The sequence below is a fragment of the Papaver somniferum genome, chromosome 10 (assembly GCF_003573695.1).
Source record: "Papaver somniferum cultivar HN1 chromosome 10, ASM357369v1, whole genome shotgun sequence".
In the NCBI taxonomy this organism is placed as follows: domain Eukaryota; kingdom Viridiplantae; phylum Streptophyta; class Magnoliopsida; order Ranunculales; family Papaveraceae; genus Papaver; species Papaver somniferum.
The window spans coordinates 76,385,388-76,404,888 of NC_039367.1; the positions used below are offsets into that span (position 1 = coordinate 76,385,388).

Sequence of the window (19,501 nt, forward strand, 5' to 3'; positions counted from 1 at the left end):
AATATACCTACGAATTTTGTTCCGTCTTTTGATAAATCAAGGTGAACAGGAACCAATTGATAAACCAGACTTATATTCCCGAAGAACAGCCTAGTATTATCAATCACCTCACAATAATCTTAATCGACGCAGCGAAAAAAGATATTGCGGAATCACAAACGATGAGACGAAGTGTTTGTGATTTCTTTTATATCTTTCCTATCGGAGATATCAATCTCAAGCCAATTATTACAATTGTACTCGTACGATAGAAACAACAAGATCAGATCACACAACTACAAGAAAGTAGTATCGGTCTGGCTTCACAATCCCAATGAAGTCTTTAAGTCGTTAACCTGGTTTAGAAGAAGAAACCAAAGGTTAAAGGAGAATCTACTCTAGATTAGCACAACAAGTATCACGCAGAAGGTGTGGGGATTAGGTTTCCCATTTGCTAGAGTTCTCCCTTATATAGTCTTTCAAATCAGGGTTTGCAATCAATGTTAGCTTGGTAACAAAGCATTCAATATTCACCGTTAGATGATAACCTGATTAGATTCAAGCTAATATCTTTCAACCGTTAGATCGAAAACTAGCTTGTTACAGACAAATGAAATGCACGTTTCTAGGCTTGTGTAACTATACCCAAACTTGTACATTTGTTGGTTCAACAATAGTCAACCAAATGGTTAGCCATATGATCACTTTCATATCAACCATATTCTTCTTCACCATAACTAGTTCAAGTGACTCAAATGAACTAGTTAGAGAGTTGTTCAATTGCAAGGAAATCTTATGTAACTACACAAGACACAACTGAAGCAAAAACGATTTGATTCACTCGAATCGGTTCATGAAATATATAGCCACTGTTTGCAATTTGCATTCCTTAGTTTCTATAATAATAAGTTTACAGACATCGTTTTTAGATATAACCTACTCAAGTTCGCGGACTGGATTCGCGGGCTTAAGTTCCCGGACGGAGTTCACAAACTCCAGCAGAATTTCTCGGGATGAGAACTTCCGCCAGTTCGCGGACTTGGCTCACGCCACAATTCCGGTTCTCTTGATCAACAAAGTTCGCAAACTTCGGTTCAAGGAATAAGGACTTATACATATATGTGTTTCCACAACAATGCTTATATCCTCCAATGGTTATATAATCTAAACTCTCATTTCAATCATTGAAACATTCTTAGAGGACGTTGATATTCTATAGTTGTTATTCACAAACTATTTTTCGTCAAAGTAAGCAATTTTCAAAGTGATTGAAACTTGTCATGACTTTCGTCACTAGGTAAAGATGAACTTGGTTAAAGCGAAATCTTACCGACACATATTTCTAGAAATAGATAGGCGAGATAAACTCGGCTCGAAATAACAAATGTGTATAATCTAAGTCTATATATCAAGACAACTTTTGTCTCAAGATAGGAGATAAATAGACTTTTGAGTGATAGATAAGTTCAAGTCTCCACATACAATTTAGTCGATGAAGATCCACCGGTTACTTGAGTAGTCCTTCGTCTTGTATGATGATTGCCATGGAGTTCTTGAGCTCAACTACACTTTCTATCCTAGTCCGAGACCTTAGATATAGTAGACTATAAATCAAGACTTATAGTTTTGATCACTAACATTGACAAACATGCTTGAGATAGCAACGCATGCGAGTTCGACCGAGCAATGCTCTAACGATCTCCCCCTTTGTCAATTTTAGTGACAAAACTAGCAATACATATGGAATACAAAAAATAAATAACTTAACTTTTGTAGCTCCTATTCCACATGTCTAATCTTCAACATTACTCGAAATCTTCGCCACTTCCAAGTACTCCAATGATCCCAAAGGTTGTAAGTTCGGCATCATCGTTATTGAAAATCCGTAGCTATAACAATGAGAAAACAAGAGTTCTCAATCATTGTTATACAATGTCATGGTATCATTACACAGCGTCAAAGTTCAATTGTATCACAACTGCAACAATAATACTACGGTGATATGTATCACTCCCCCTTAGTCAATACTCCATCTCACATGGAAACCACTCCCCCTTACATAATGATCCGAAAACCATATGTATTTATAGTGTGAACTACATATTAATTCTCCCATTTTTTTTCAATAAAATTGGCAAAGGTACAAGAACGGGATACTAATGAAATTTCCGAAAGAGACATTTCATGACCAAAAGAAAGAAACACATATCATCTATTTAGATGCAATCATAAATCCGAAGTTAAATGCATTCATCAAGGAGTTTATAAAGATACAAGATCACCCCTATAATATTCCACAGCCGCACTCCTCACAAAGATTTGGCAATTAAGCACAAGTTCAATTAAGAACTCTCCCCATAAAATGTCATTCCCGAAAGAACAACAAGAGCGACCTTAATTTCGAAAGAAAAGAAGGATTTCTTTGGACATAACAAATCACATACAAGTATCAATTTGAATCCAAAATGTTCAACTAAACTAACCACAAGAGAACCCATGATTAATTTAATCGAAAAATGCTCAACATAAGTGAACTTATGGAGACTCAAAAATATACAATTAGATTAATCACAAGAGAACCCATAATTAATCTAATTGAAGTACACAACCAAACTAATCATAAAAGTAATCAATTTAATTGATCATGCTCATCATAAGAAGACTTGCGGAGCAACAACTAAATAACCAAACAAGATGATTAATTTAGTTGAAAATGCTCGACATAAAGTACCTCACGGAACAACAACATAGCTAATCATAAAAATAATCAACTTGGTCGTTTAATTCTCAACATAAGACACTTTACGAAGCCTCATAATAATACATAAAATATGGATCAGAGAAGATCAATACTGCGGAATACACAAGGATTCATTCTATTTTCCATCACTATTCGCATAACGACATTCAATAGACATAATCCTTGCAAACAAAAGAATTTAACCTATCTTCCATCAATAATTGACATAATAGGCTTAACTTTTGTATTTGTCAAAAGTCTATTCATTCTTTTATCAATACATGCATATCGACATATGAAAGACTTTACTTTTTACATGGTATGGGACAATCATAGTTCACGGACGTAAACACACATATCCCATAACAATATTGCAATATACAAAACCATAAAGATTAATACTGCAAAAATCATCTTCCACACAAATTTAGAATTTAAACCAATAAATCTAAAAACAAGAAGATGGAAACGTTGGACATAGCTAAGTGTAATCACAATAATGGCTATTCCAAACTCTAGTTATTCTTCTAACAAAAACAGGAAAATAGAAGATTTACTAGACAAAGAAATCAACAAGCTAAGGAACAAAATCAGACTCCAGTGCTATGGCCGAACACGAACTAAGGTCAAATAGACGGTTCAGGATCCTCACGAGTCTTGGCGTCTTTGAGCTTGTGATTAGCAGCATCCATTGCATCTTCAGAGAAGAGATTCTCTTTGTGAAGATCATTGATGTGAGATTTTATGAGGCCAAGGTCAGTTGAAACCTTTTTCAACTCAGTTTTCAACACATCAAGACTTTTCAGAGTATCAACAAGCTGCAGTTTTGCTTCCTCAAAATACTTAAGAAAGTCATGGACCACTTCAGCAGAAATCATATCCTCCTTCTCAACATCCTCATGAGTATAATCATAGTAACATGAGGCATTAGGATGATCTTCTTCTACTAAGGTTATTTTCTTCCTCCCTTTAGACTCGAAACCTATACCTTTGAAAAGAAAGCCTCTAGAAAAACCATAAGCTCGTGAAGAAGAAGACATTCTTGACAACCCAAAATAACCTGGAGTGCGCAAACATGACTAAGGGTTTGGTAATTATATGGTTTCTTAGGGAAGAAGGTTTTTAGGGTTTACAAACTGTTGACTCGTGATGGTAACCCGTGTACACATACGAATACAACATGCCCCAGAAAAAAACTTTTGCTACATGAAAATTTAAAAAAGGCTCAATAAATTCTATCCAACCAGGATTAATTTAGAGCACAAGTGTAGCAGGCCACAAAGTTAAAAGACAGAAAAAATACTAGACACACAAATACTATTTAGGCATTACTGTATGCAGACACTAGTTTAGCTATAAACGATAAGAGGATAACTCAACTAAGCAGAACACCAAAATTCCACAGTATACCTGAATTTTACACATATTGCTCAACAGGATTTTTATGAGCAAGTTCTTGACCCTTGTGATTAATTAGCACAAGTATGAGCTTTGAGCTCATTAAAAGAACTGTGTTTATGATCGAGTCTCTTTTTCCTTCTGAATCTAGAGAGGGATCCCTTTTGATGTGAGAAATTATCATAAAACTTACTGTCATCAAAATACGAGACATAGTTTGAGTTCTTACCAGAAGAATTTTGACATGAGGAGGATGACAACCCGTCGACAAATTTTTTATACCCTTCAATTATCTCTATCAGATTATTTCTCATATCATCAATTTTTCTTCTTTCTCCTGGAATTTCATTCACATCAAGGTTATTTTTATTTCCATAGGAAATGACTTGATCTTTCCTTAGACGATTCTTGTTAAGACTTCTGTTATGCTACAGAGCACTTGAGGAACTCATTGAACTGACCTTCCTGGTAACATACTGTTTATGGGTGAAAACTGTTTCTACTGTTTTTGGTAAATTTGGGTGTGTGGATGAGAAACGAATCTAATTAAACCCTAAACAAACGCACTGCACGAGAGTGCTTTAGATTCGAGAGATCAATCTATACAATTCTGGCCTAAACCAAGAAATGGTCGTTCCAGACTTGCTTCGGTCACAAAGTGAAGGAGACAGGGTTGATCTTAGGGAGGGAAGCGAAGAAGGTGTTGAGATTGTGAAGGTGTCGGCTGTTTATGACTTGTATCAGAATGATGAACTGGCTGCACAATGAAAGCAATCAGTTCTAGGTGTTTTCTGGATACTGTGACAACACTTGGTTTTTCTGTCTCTGTGTGTTGTTTGGAAATAGGTGAAGGACCTATTTATACAAGTCATTGAGCGCAACCCTCATCTCATATGAAGTGGAGGAGGTGAAGTGATGGAGTAGTGGGGTCGTGTAGGAGTGGTGATTATCACACGATCACACCTTTGCCCACTTCCATCATCACTGTTAACCGTCCACCTTTTCCCGACATGTTCTAGTAATGGGGCGTTGCACGCTGCACGCTGTAAATCGCCAGACCAATACCCCAGTAAGTATCCCCCAGTTTGTGACATGCTTGATGTCTCGAATGAGCGGATTGTGGGACCCACGCAGGAAATAGCATACGGTGCTAAGTTATTTAAGGAGTTGGTATCCGTAAAATATCGTGTATGCTCGATGCATGTAATGCATCGAAAACAATCAATATGTATGAAACATCGTTGTTTTAAAGCTTAACCGAATAAGTCGCGGATTAAGCGTCTTAAAATAGCATCACGTCCAACCATCTTCGAGTGACCGTAAAGGCCGCATGGGCGGGCCATCCCCTGGTCGATCACTCCCTGTGGAAGAGTGGTGGACGGTGATCACCGAGGTGCTTCATTGGTTGTACAGATTTTAACCTGGGTTGTCCGTCCAAGCTGGCAAAGTTGGACGGGCGAGATGGTTTACGGCATATATCTACGACCGTTGATGGAATTTTAGGGTTTTTAAGAGGTGCACACACATCCCTCTTTGGCTTGATCGAATTCAAGCATGGGCATTACTTTTGGTGGGACCTACCGAGCATGCGTGGAGACGGCCTGCTGATGTGCATGTCTACACCTCTCGGCCCCATAAAGGTTCGATCTAGGCCACTCAATTTGACCAGCAAAGATAAATGGTCATGATCGATTTGCGACACAAATATGTTGCCGCAAAACACAAGTTGTGGTTTGAGGCCGCGTGACCTAGAACCTTTGGGGCATGCGTTTCGAGACACCGGGCCCCACTATGCATAGGTCGACCGGTCACACGTCAAGGTGGGCCCACGGTGATCATGTTGATATCCTTGGGACCTCTTGAGTCTATATCTACACCGTTTGTTTAGGCCGGCGAAGATGGATGGCCGTGATTGAACTACGACAGATGTGCATTGCCGTAAACCCTAATTAGGGTTTTGAAACAGTCATGCACATGTGACTTTGGCCAAACGGTTTGGCAAGTCGTGATCCTCCTTTGGGGAGACATTAGTGGAATTTCCGCGACCCTTAGAAGCATCACGCCTGCCATGGTTTGAGCAATCGTTTCATTGCTCCATAGCTTTGCTGTGAGAAAAGCGATCGGGTGAGGGAGAAGTGGGCCCTCCAACGTGTGCATTAGCGCTTCCCTGATCATTTACGGGATGATCTAATCCGTCCAACCAGGCTGGCGAAGTTGGACGGTTGCGATGGTTTTAAGACTGCCCTGTACAGTCTATGTTCGATCGAACCTCTACAAAGCAGTACAGCCACCCTACTTAGGGTTGGCGTTTGACGTTGCTGGGAGGTGTTCGTGTGATGTTCGACCGGCTAGGGCACAAGTGGGCCCGCCGGTAGCCATCACGTCAATCGCCAATTCTTGCCAAGTTTTGGCTAGGCTTGTTAAATTGTGCGACCAACTTGTGTGGCTGCGATCATTTCTGAGACTGATATGGACAGTCCAGATTTCCTTTAAGGAAATGAAATACATTCGATCAAGCTGTTTCGCGTCAATTCGAAATTCTCTTTGTCAGAGAGTGATGCAGCCTGTACGGGTATTTCGTGCATATCTCAAAATTGGAACTTGGAGATTCATGTCACTCTGCTGAGAGTGAACACTCAGTCGTCATGACATGCTAATAATGAGAGTTCGGCTAGGAACAACACATGAAACACTAGGCAAATCATGCATTAATTAATAATGCTAAAATTCACAGAATATTTGGGATTATTGCTGCATGCACCATTCTGGGTGAATTCCGTGTATTTATTGAATTGCTTCTAATAAATAAAGTGAGGAGGTACTCATCACTTATCAAACGACTTTACCCTTTGCAGGACGTCAGCGCATTAAATTTGGTTTTACAATTTTAGCCCTGAACTAAAATCCACCATCAACATTAAGTCCCCTGCCTAGCACGTAATAGTTGCACTATTGCGGGGTAGGCATTAGATGGTGACAGTTCGAATATTAGAACGATTAAGCTAAAGTGAATAAATAAATATTTACCGTAGAGATGAATATCACCATATTCCTTAAACGTCCCGGAGCTGGTCAAATCATTCTCTTTTAGATATCCAGCGACCTTTCCAACTTTGATTAGGGTTTGGAAGAAAGCACGACTTGGTCGGTTGAATCCTTATTCATCGGATAACCCTCGCTGCAGCCGATTTGGTCTTCCTTTAGGGTTTCCTCCATATATATGTGCACAAAGGGATTTAGAACCACCCTTTATCTTTTCGTGACAGGGTTTTGCAGGAACTCCATCTTTTCATCATGTCAAACAGCAATGGATCGTCCCCTTCATACCATCCAGCTCTTCTGCTAAACGTTCATGACTTGCACCCGAGGTATGATTTCGAGCCATTTCTTGATTTCAGCGATGCTACTTTTTCCTTTATTTTAATTTTCAGAACAATTGTTTATTCTTCATGATCAGGTGAATAAACCTCCCCTTTCACAGGGATATCCTACTGGAACATGTGTGACAATGATCGATGATGACGACTTAAACAGTCCACTGCCTTCAAACTCAAACACGCCTACCCCCGCGGATCTTGAAGATGCTGATCTGGGTATCTCATCTCATGAATATCCCAACGCAGGCATTTCATTCAATATCCACATGAGATGTCTATCTTCCAGTTACCGAACTGTCGACGAATTCTTAATGCGGAAGGAGTTTGTGCCTTTATACACAAAAGTATGGAAAAAGTATGGCCATATTGCAACCAGGAATGTAGTTCCACACTGTTCATCTTCTTTAGTTACCACGGTAAACTGCCTTCTTCCCATGATTGCTGAGATGGAGAATATCTCTATCCGTAACGTTACTGAATCAAACCTCGAAAAGTGGGAGAACATGGTGTCTACCTGCGAATCCATGGAGTTCAACGTGGGCTGGTTGCGGCAGCGTCTTGACATTATCAAGGTTGATCGAGCTGGTATCCTCGTGAATGTAGTCCCTGCTGCGAAAGCTATCTTGGAGGAAGAGAAGGCTATGGCTGCAGAATCAGAGAAGGTGGAGCAGGCAATCCGAAACTTGAAGAATAGAACAGAGAGATACCAAACTAGGTTGAAGATGATGCTCTCAAGGAACTATAGTCTGCTGGATGATCTCTTCTAGGCTGCATTCTCTTATTGTCAATGTCGCTCACGTCATCTTTTTTTTTTTTGAACACTTTTGAGCAATGAATTGCATTGATTTTTTTTTTGGTAGGTGGAAGGAGTTTTTCATTAATGTACTTTTGAATAACTTGATAATTCAGATGTGTAATGAAAAAGAATGCCTGTATTGCCATGTCATGAGACAATGGTAGGATGATGATCAAGCATGATATGCCTTGAGCCATTTTCCATTGATGACTGCTTCTAACTTGCCTCCATCTACCTTAAAGATATTGTAGTAGCCGGTACTGTAAGCCTTGGTAATCACATAAGGACCTTCCCATTTTGGAGAGAACTTTGGTGCAGACATGTCTTGCTAAATGTGCTTGGCCGTCTTTAAGACCAAATCTCCTTCTTTCAAAACACGCGGCCTTACAGTCTTGTCATATGCCCTGGAGATCCTATTTCTGTACACCTGAGAACGTCCCTCTGCTTTACCTCTTCTGGAGTCTAGAGTGTCTAACTCGGCGATCTTGGAGCTCAACGCTTCAGCTTCATTCCAGTGGACCCCACTTGCTGCTGCAATCCTGGCTGACGGGATCTTGATTTATGCTGGGAGGATCGCGTCTGCGCTGTAAACAAACGAATATGGAGAAACTCCTATAGAACTTCTAGGTGTTGTTCGATACCCCCATAGCGCCATCGGTAGCTGTTCGTGCCATTCTCTGGGATTGTCATGCACTGTTCGACTGAGAATCCGAATTAGTGTTTTGTTGGTGCTCTCAGCTTGTCCGTTTCCCTGGGGGTAATAAATGGTGGAGAAGACTTGTTTAATTTCGTATCCCTCAAGAAACTCTCGTACTTGTTTGTTAGCGAAGGGAGTGCCGTTATCGGTGATGATATGTTTAGGCACACAAAACCGACAAATGATGCACTCTTTAATGAAAGCCGCAATCGTTGCTCATGTAGTCCCTCGTAGAGGAATGGATTCAACCCATTTGGTAACATATTCTGTCGCAGTTATGATGTACTCGTGCTGCTTTGATGACGGAGGATTGATCTTTCCAACAATTTCAAGTCCCCAGCTATAAAATGGCCATGGACTGCTTATCGAGTGTAAAGGGGCGGAAGGTGCGTGAACGAGGTTCCCATGAATTTGACATTTGTGATAGCTTTGAACAAATGCAGCTGCATCATCCTCCATGGTCGGCCAATAGTATTTCTCGTGTATCTGGAGAAACAATTTCCTCTTCCCTTGATGTTCCCCTTCATGCATTTCTTTCAACATAATTGGGATCTCTAACTCGTCCAGGCACCGTAACAGATTGTCTCCAAAACTTTTGCGATACAGGATCCCTTCATGAAATACGAATCGCTTCGCCTTTTGCTTTATCTTGATGGCATCCTTTTGATTAGCAGGAGTTACTCCATCGCGAAAATAACTAATGTACGGCTCTCTCCAGTCCCCAACATGACTCACGCTGAAAAACTCCAATTGATGCGACGACATTTGACAATTAAAGCAAGACTTTTGAAGTAAACGAGATTGATTTTCCATTTCTTGCCAGTAATAGCCCAGGCGTTGAAGACGACGATAGAGCGTTACCACCAACGTTTGTCCGCAAATTTCATCGTGAACGCGGTTAAGCTGCAGCTGAGCTTCTTCATCTCCAAGACATTTTGATAAGGAACCATCCGGGTTTCGATGGTATAGCATACCATGAAGCATGAAGAAGTTCTGCAAGGTTTTGAGACTGACCTTTCCTTGAGAAAGTGAGCTGCTAAGCTCCTGAATGATCAGAGTTCGCCAATCATAGGTTTCAGTGCCTTTACATTGTGAAAGCCACGTTGATTCTGCCGTTCTCCTCTTCACCGTCAAGGTTTCTTCTAAACCTTCGAACTGCAATTTGGATGCCAGCGTGGCTAAACAATCGGCATGTCTGTTGTTGTTGCGACCAACATGGGTTATGGTTGCGTCAACAAAGTAGTTTAGTAACCTTTGTGCCTCTGATCGGTACAGAGCCAGTGTCAACTCCTTCAACGCATATACTCCATTCATTTGATTAATTAATAACTTAGAGTCACCTCTTATTTCCAGAAGTGTGGCCCCTGCTTTCTTGGCTAATGACAGCCCAATGAGGAAGGCTTCATACTCTGCTGAATTGTTAGTGCATTGAAAGTCCAGGTTGAAGGAGTGCGAGGAGACTTCACCGGTTGGAGACACTAGGACTACGCCATCCCTTCCAGTGTTATTGTTAGTGGTGGAAGAGCCATCAAAATATAATAGCCACGCTTCTTCTTCGACAACGGAGATGTCTAGAAATTCTCCAGGAAGGTCCTCGCGTAGTGCAGTAGTACCTTCTCCAGGGAATGCTGCTAGTAAGTCTGCAACTGCTTGTCCTTTGATAGCTCTAGGTGACGCACACGTTATGTCTAACTCTGACATTTGGAGAAGCCACTTGGCCGACCTTCCCATCAGGACCGGTTTTGAAAGCAGAAACTTCGCAGGATCAGATTTAGATATGAGCACCACCTTGTTGGATAACAGGTAATGGATGAACTTCTGAATGGAATGAATTAGGGCTAAGCATGCCTTTTCCGCCTTGGGATATCTGAGTTCAGCATCTCTCAGTATTCGACTGAAATAGTATATAAGATGTTCGATTCCCTCGTCATCTTCTTGAGCGAGCAAAGCCCCGATGGCGGTATCACTGAAAGCAGTGTAGAGACATAGCGGTCTTCCTTGGATGGGAGACTTCATGATGGTTGGAGATGACAATATTCGTTGAATCTTCCGAAACGCTTCCTGTTGTACTGCAGTCCAAACGAAACTTGCTCCTTTCTTCAGTAAGGGGGTGAATGAAGCAACGAGCTGGGCCAAACTAGGTATAAAACGTCGAATGTAGTTCACCTTTCCCATGAAGCTTTGGAGCCCCTTCACAGTTCGCGGTGGCGGCATCGTGAGGATAGCCTGAGTCTTGGATGGGTCCACTTTGATCCCCTCAGCAGTTACCTGGAATCCCAGAAATTTTCCCGGCGAGATGTCGAAAGCGCATTTCAAAGGATTCATCTTCAATTTGTATTCTCGACACCTTTATAATACTTGTCGTAGGACTCCTGTGTGGTCCGCCCGAGCTTTTGATTTGACTACTATGTCATGCACGTAATCTTCTACTTGTTTGTGCATCATGTCATGGAAGATTGCCTTCATAGCGCGTTGATACGTTGCACAGGCATTCTTCAAACCAAAAAGCATTACAGTATAATAAAAATTTCCAAGAGGAGTTCGGAAAGCTGTCTTACTTGCGTTACGCTCATACATCCTTATCTGATTGTAGCCGCTATATCCATCCATGAAGGAGAACATGCCATGTCCGCTGGTGGCATCTACTAGCATGTCGATGTTAGGTAGAGGAAAATCGTCTTTGGGACAAGATTTGTTCAATTCTCTGAAATCCACGCAGCACCTGATCTGCCCGTTTTTCTTTTTCACCGGAACCACATTAGCCAACCAGGTCGGATGATGAATGGGTTTGATGAATCCAACAGCTAGCAACTTCTGAAATTCAGTATTGATTTGCTCTTCTACCTCGTGTCTGAATTGCCTCGGAGACTGTTTGACCGATTTGGATCCAGGTATGACATGTAGATGATGGTGACCAATTTTTCATCTAAACCGGGCATTTCTTCATATGTCCAAGCGAATATGTCATGGTATTCTTTTAGAAGTTGCACAAGCTTCGTGCGTTCATCCGTGGACAAAGTTGAGCTGATGGAGATAGGCCTGGGAGATTCTTCATTCCCGATATTAACGATTTCGAGCTCATCAGTCGTGGAGTTGGTGCCGTCTTGCAGCTTTCGTGGAGCATCCAGCATCTCTTCTTGTGGTTCGTTGTTGTTGTAGCATTCCATTGGGTGGAGAGACTGGGTAACAGTCTCCCCTTCTAATTGCTAACAGCGGCGTCGGTACACAGTTTTCCCTTTCTGATCACGGATCGCCACAAAAGTTCGCTCCCTCTTAGTATGAACGTGGGTCGCTGCTTCACCGGAAGAACTCCTTGTCAGCAAAGATGCATCGTGGGGCTTAGCCCTCAATGATGCAAGTCGGCCCTCCTCCTGGATTGACGCCCACGTGGGGAGTGGGATGCAATGAACTTTGTCTGATTCTTCCCGCGGAGCTTCCCCTGGTTCAAACAATTTCATTCCATATATCAGTGCGTAAGGAGACAACGATGCAGGAATACGAACGACTTCTTTATTCAGCATAGTCTTCAGGCACTGATGATGCATCGAAGGGACAATCCTATTGTCATGAAGCCACGGTCTCCCCGGTATCATATGGTAGTCCGGCTCCTTTTCTATGACTTCGAACTTCACCTTTGACTGGACGGGCCCTACAGATAAATTCAGATTGACATACCCGTACGTGTTGGTTTGGTTTCCTTCAAAGTTTGTCATCGTAGTAGGATGCTGTACGATCTTGCCCGGGCGAACCTTGGTCGTCCTGAGAGTCTTGAGAGTAATCACATTCGAAGACGCTCCCGTGTTGATGAGGGCCCTCTTGAGCTCTGAATCCTTGATGCGTGCAGTAACATGTAGGCCCCGGTTGTGACCTTCCTCCGCCATCATGTCGTCTTCTGTAAATGTGACATTATTCACAGACATCTCTGGTGTTTTCGAGATTTCTGGACGCAGAGGGGTTAAATGTACATCTAGGGCTATCTGGTTGATTGCAGCAAACGTCTCCGCCCGTTGGTTCTTCGAGAGGTGTAAAAATTCGCATAAACTTTCCACTATAGAACTGCTTCCTGGTCCACCGGTATCCGGTTCATAGTGAAACTATTGACCTGAGGAGGATTGTCTGTCGGGCGTTCCACCATTTCTGCTCCTAAAATCCCCCTCAGGTGCACCAAGCAGGTGAACAAGTTGTCAATCGCTCCTTTTATCCGGTCCACATTTCTCGCCAGAATTTCTTGCCTTCGTGCTAGTTCAACCAGAGTTGGGATTTCTGCATCGGTTGAAGCGACAGAGATAATGGGGGTATTGAAATATGAAAATTCGTCATAAACAGAATTGTTCAAAGGAGGGTGAGAAACATTACCATTTGAGGGATTCTGGCTAAGATCCGTCGCGGAAGAATCATCCCTGAGGCCAACCATCTTTTTGAAAATCTTGAAATCGCAACCGAGAGATTAATCTCCCACTGTGGTCGACAATTGTTTATGGATGAAAACTGTTTCTACTGTTTTTGGTAAATTTGGGTGTGTGGATGAGAAACGAATCTAAACACTAAACAAATGCACTACACGGGAGTGCTTTTGATTCGAGAGATCAATCTATACAATTCTGGCCTAAACCAAGAAATGACCGTTCCATACTTGCTTCGGTCACAAAGTGAAGGAGATGGGGTTGATCTTACGGAGGGAAGCGAATAAGGTGTTGAGATTGTGAAGGTGTCGGCTGTTTATGACTTGTATCAGAATGATGAACTGGATTGCACAATGAAAGCAATCAGTTCTGGGTGTTTTCTGGATACTGTGACAACACTTGGTTTTTCTGTCTCTGTGTGTTGTTTGGAAATAGATGAAGGACCTATTTATACAAGTCATTGAGCGCAACCCTCATTTCTTAGGAAGTGGAGGAGGTGAAGTGATGGAGTAGTGGGGTCGTGTAGGAGTGGTGATTATCACACGATCACACCTTTGCCCACTTCCCTCATCACTGTTAACCGTCCACCTTTTCCCGACACGTTCTTGTAATGGCGCGTTGCACGCTGTAAACTGCCAGACCAATACGCTAGTAAGTATCCCCCAGTTTGTGACATGCTTAATGTCTCGAATGAGCAGATCGTGGGACCCACGCAGGAAATAGCATACGGTGCTAAGTTATTTAAGGAGTTGGTATCCGTGAAATATCGTGTATGCTCGATGCATGTAATGCATCGAAAACAATCAATATGTATGAAGCATCGCTGTTTTAAAGCTTAACCGAATAAGTCGCGGATTAAGCGTCTTAAAATAGCATCATGTCCAACCATCTTCGAGTGACCGTTTGGAGGCCGCATGGGCGGGCCATCCCCTGGTCGATCACTCCCTGTGGAAGAGTGGTGGACGGTGATCACCGAGGTGCTTCATTGATCGTCTAGCTTTTAACATGGGTTGTCCATCCATGCTGGCAAAGTTGGACAAACGAGATGGTTTACGACATATATCTACGACCGTTAATGGAATTTTAGGGTTTTTAAGAGGTGTGCAAGCATCCCTCTTTGGTTTGATCGAATTCAAGCATGGGCATTACTTTTGGTGGGACCGACCGGGCATGTGTGGAGACGGCCTGCTGACGTGCATGTCTACACCTCTCGGCCCCATAAAGGTTCGATCTAGGCCACTCAATTTGACCGGAAAAGATGAGTGGTCGTGATCGATTTGCGACACAAATATGTTGCCGCAAAGCACAAGTTGTGGTTTGGCCGCGTGACCTAACACCTTTGGGGCATGCGTTTCGAGACACCGGGACCCACTATGCATAGGTCGACAGGTCGCACGTCAAGGTGGGCCCACGGTGATCATGTTGATATCCTTGGGACCTCTTGAGTATATATCTACACCGTCTGTTTAGGCCGGCGAAGATGGATGGCCGTGATTGAACTACGACAGATGTGCATTGCCGCAAACCCTAATTAGGGTTTTGAAACAGTCATGTACACGTGACTTTTTCCAAACGGTTTGGCAAGTTATGATCCTCCTTTGGGGAGATCGATCACGTGGGGCCCATGTTGGGCTGACGGTGAGCGTACATGCACCTTCCTGATGGTCTTAAATGTGATCCAAGCCATCCAAATAGGATGGTTAAGTTGGATGGTTGCGATCGATTTAAGACATTAATGGAATTTCCGAGACCCTTAGAAGCATCACGCCTGCCATGGTTTGAGCAATCATTTCATTTCTCCATAGCCTTGCCGTGAGAAAACAGATCAGGTGAGGGAGAAGTGGGACCGCCAACGTGTGTATTAGCACTTCCCTGATCATTTACGGGATGATCTAATCCGTCCAACTAGGATGGCGAAGTTGTACATTTGCGATGGTTTTAAGACTGCCCTGGATAGTCTATGTTCGATCGAACCTCTACAAAGCAGTACGACCACCCTACTTAGGGTTGGCGTTTGACGTTGTTGGGAGGTGTTCGTGTGATGTTCGATCGTCTAGGGCACAAGTGGGCCCGCCGGTAGCCATCACGTCAATCGCCCATTCTTGCCAAGTTTTGGCTAGGCTTGTTAAATTGCGCGGCCAACTTGTGTGGCTGCGATCATTTCTGAGACTGATATGAACAGTCCAGATTTCCTTTAAGGAAATTAAATAAATTCGATCGAGCTGTTTCGCGTCAATTCGAAATTCTCTTTGTTAGAGAGTGATGCAGCATGTACGGATATTTCATGCATATCTCAAAATTGGCACTTGGAGATTCATGTCACTATGCTGAGAGTGAACACTCAGTCATCATGCCATGCTAATAATGAGAGTTTGTCTAGGAACATCACAGTAAACACTTGGCAAATCATGCATTAATTAATAATGCTAAAATTCACAGAATATTTGGGATTGTTGCTGCATGCACCATTCTGGGTGAATTCTGTGTATTTATTGAATTGCTTCTAATAAATAAAGTGAGGAGGTACTCATCACTTATCAAACGACTTTACCCTTTGCAGGACGTCAACGCAGTAAATTTGGTTTTACAATTTTATCCCTGGACTAAAATCCACCATCAACACATACACAGGGTAAGTACGAAAACCAACTAGTTTAGACATACGAATGTCAGTTACACCTTTGAGAATTAAGTCTAAGGTGTGTTTAAGTTGAACCAATGAGTTTTTATTCAACCTAGAGTTTCTCTTTTGTTTAGTAGAGCCTTTTGCATCGCAAAAGAGGCATACTTTCTGATCACAAGAGTAATTAGATAAAGTAGTCTTAACAACCTCGTTAGGAGATTTCTTCATTTCATGTGATGTGGAACATCCTTGATCAATGGGGATTTCAGACACATCTTTTCTGAGTGGAAAGGATTTCAATTTTACTTCTGGAGCTGTAACATTTTCAGTTGTAGCAGAAGTACTTGGTATATTAGACTGCTTAGAGCATCCTTGAATAGAGAGTTTACTCAAGCGATGTTCTATTTCCAAGGCATCCTTTTTGAGGCTAGCCTCAAGAGACATACATGAAGAATGATCTTCAGTATTCTCTTTGAAATCACAGCTTCTTACTACACTAAGGAGAACTTCAACATGATGTTTTAACCGATTAAATCTATCAGCTTGGATTCCAGCAAGATTTAGAATCAACTCACTCTCTTCAGCTGTTTCCCGTTCATATAGAGAGACAGACTCTTTTGAAGGGTAATCGGAAGAACACATGTCGGAATCAGTCTGTCTCGTTTGAACACAAGTTTCTTCTATCTTTGAGATTGAAGAATTTTTCTCTTTAATAGACATAGACGAGACAAAAATTTTATTTCTGGTGACGTGTTTATCAGAGATACTATTGTACATCCTCAGATCGCTACAAACACAGACTTGTAAGGTCTTAAACGTGTTTTCCTGCTCTGATACCAATTGAAAAAGTGGGATACAACAACCACACCCAATATTTCGCTTAGCAATCTGTATGGACAAACTCCAGTATACTTTCTAGAGAATCAACTAGACAGTCAGACTCAATCTAGATAAAAAGTATATCAAAGAGTTTATATCTCAATCTCTCGATTTGATATATACTCAAGCAAATAGAAATCGGTCTTTATCAAATACTAGAAAGATAACTTGGATGGTACCAAAGACCAATATCCAAGTGTCAATCAATTTAAATCAACAACCAAAAGGTCGGATATTTTAATTGATTGAACAACGCACAACCTGTGATATTTCAATTATATAACAAAATATAATGCGGAAAAGAAATAACATAGACACCAGAATTTTGTTAACGAGGAAACCGCAAATGCAGAAAAACCCCGGGACCTAGTCCAGATTGAACACATAATATATTAAGCCGCTACAAACACTAGCCTACTCCAAATTAACTTCGGTCTGGACTGTAGTTGAACCCCAATCAATCTCACACTGATCCACGGTACAGTTATGCTCCTACGTCTCTAATCCCAGCAGGATGCTACGTACTTGATTCCCTTAGCTGATCTCACCCACAACTAAGAGTTTCTACGACCAAAAGTCGAAGACTTTAATAAAAAAATATGTATCACACAAAAAAGTCTACGGTAATAGATAAATCCATCTCCCACGAATATACCTACGAGTTTTGTTCCATCTTTTGATAAATCAAGGTGAACAGGAACCAATTGATAAACCAGACTTATATTCCCTAAGAACAGCCTAGTATTACCAATCACCTCACAATAATCTTAATCGACGCAGCGAAAAAAGATATTGCGGAATCACAAACGATGAGACGAAGTGTTTGCGATTTCTTTTATATCTTTCCTATCGGAGATATCAATCTCAAGCCAATTATTATAATTGTACTCGTACGATAGAAACATCAAGATCAGATCACACAACTACAAGAAAGTAGTATCGGTCTGGCTTCACAATCCCAATGAAGTCTTTAAGTCGTTAACCTGGTTTAGAAGAAGAAACCAAAGGTTAAAGGAGAATCGACTCTAGCTTAGCACAACTAGTATCACACAGAAGGTGTGGGGATTAGGTTTCCCAATTGCTAGAGTTCTCCCTTATATAGTCTTTCAAATCAGGGTTTGCAATCAATGTTAGCTTGGTAACAATGCATTCAATATTCACCGTTAGATGAAAACCTGATTTGATTCAAGCTAATATCTTTCAACCGTTAGGTCGAAAACTAGCTTGTTACAGACAAATGAAATGCACGTTTCTAGGCTTGTGTAACCGTACCCAAACTTGTACATTTGTTAGTTCAACAATAGTCAACCAAATGGTTATCCATATGATCACTTTCATATCAACCATATTTTTCTTCACCATAACTAGTTCAAGTGACTCAAATGAACTAGTTAGAGAGTTGTTCAATTGCAAGGAAATCTTATGTACATAAGTGAAGTAGTCAATCGATCTTTAGGCAATCTGATTAGAGCGAATGTTATTGGAGGAAAAGAGAAGTAATGGGATAATCTCCTTCGAAACATGGAATTTGCTTATAATACTTCAGTCAATCGATCCACAGGTAAGACACCTTTCGAGATTGTTTACTCTAAAGTTCCTAATCATATTTTGGATTTGGTAGTGCTTCCCAATCTGCGTAAATCAAATACTAAGGCAGATAACTTTATTGAGAAAGCTTCACTCATACATCAAGATGTAAAATCAAAGCTTGAAAATTCTAATAACAAGTACAATGAAGATGCAAATCAGCATAGAAGACTTAAGACTTTTGATGAAGGAGAATTGGTTATGATTCATCTCAGAAAAGAAAGATTTCCTACTAGGACTTACAACAAGACCAAGATGAAGAAATATGGACCATTCAAGATTTTGAAGAAAATCAGTGATAATGGATATGTTATTGATCTTCCATCAAATTGGAACATCTCTAATATATTCAATGTACAAGAAATTTTCACTTTTCATGGAGAGAATGAAGTTTTTTCTATTCATTAACTCGAGGGCTAGTTTCTTTCAAGAAGGGGGGACTGATGTAGTACATCTTTTTAGGTATCAACTATGACAGTTGACTCATGAAGCGTGTATCAACTGTGACAGTTGATCCCTCATACTTGTATCAACTATAACAGTTGATCCGTTCTGTCAGTTTCAGTTTACTTGCCTTGCAAGTATTTTTATTTCCTAGTTTGTTTGGTTTTCCTTTTCTTTTCTGTTTAGTCGGTTCTTGCGAACCTATTTAAAGTCTATGCCTTCTTGTTTTAAAAAAACACATCTTATTATCAATATTATTATCAAGTTTGATTATCAATCTTTTTACCTTAGAATATAGATCCTAGAATCAGATTTTAACTAAGTTCTTGACGGAACTTCATCTATCGTCAAAACCTAAGCAACTAGTTTGTTATATCCTGTTATGTGCCACACTACCCATAGATAAACCTAAGAGTTTGTTCCGTCTTTTGATAGAAATCAAGGTGAACATGAACTAATTGATAACCCGGACTTATATTCCCGAAGAACAACCTAGTATTATCAATCACCTCACAATAATCTTAATCATATGGTAGCAAAACAAGATATTGTGGAATCACAAACGATGAGACGAAGAT

General features: G+C 41.1%; 1 protein-coding gene across 1 annotated transcript; it reads right to left on the minus strand.

Annotated features, from left to right (window-relative positions):
* Positions 1 to 8,796: 8,796 nt before the first annotated feature.
* On the minus strand, positions 8,797 to 10,688 carry LOC113315806 (uncharacterized protein Mb2253c-like). Its single transcript, XM_026564056.1, has 2 exons — positions 10,002 to 10,688; positions 8,797 to 8,874 (listed from the first exon to the last, which is right to left on the minus strand). Exons 1-2 carry the CDS (start codon positions 10,686 to 10,688, stop codon positions 8,797 to 8,799), a joined length of 765 nt encoding a protein of 254 aa, XP_026419841.1.
* Positions 10,689 to 19,501: the final 8,813 nt, after the last annotated feature.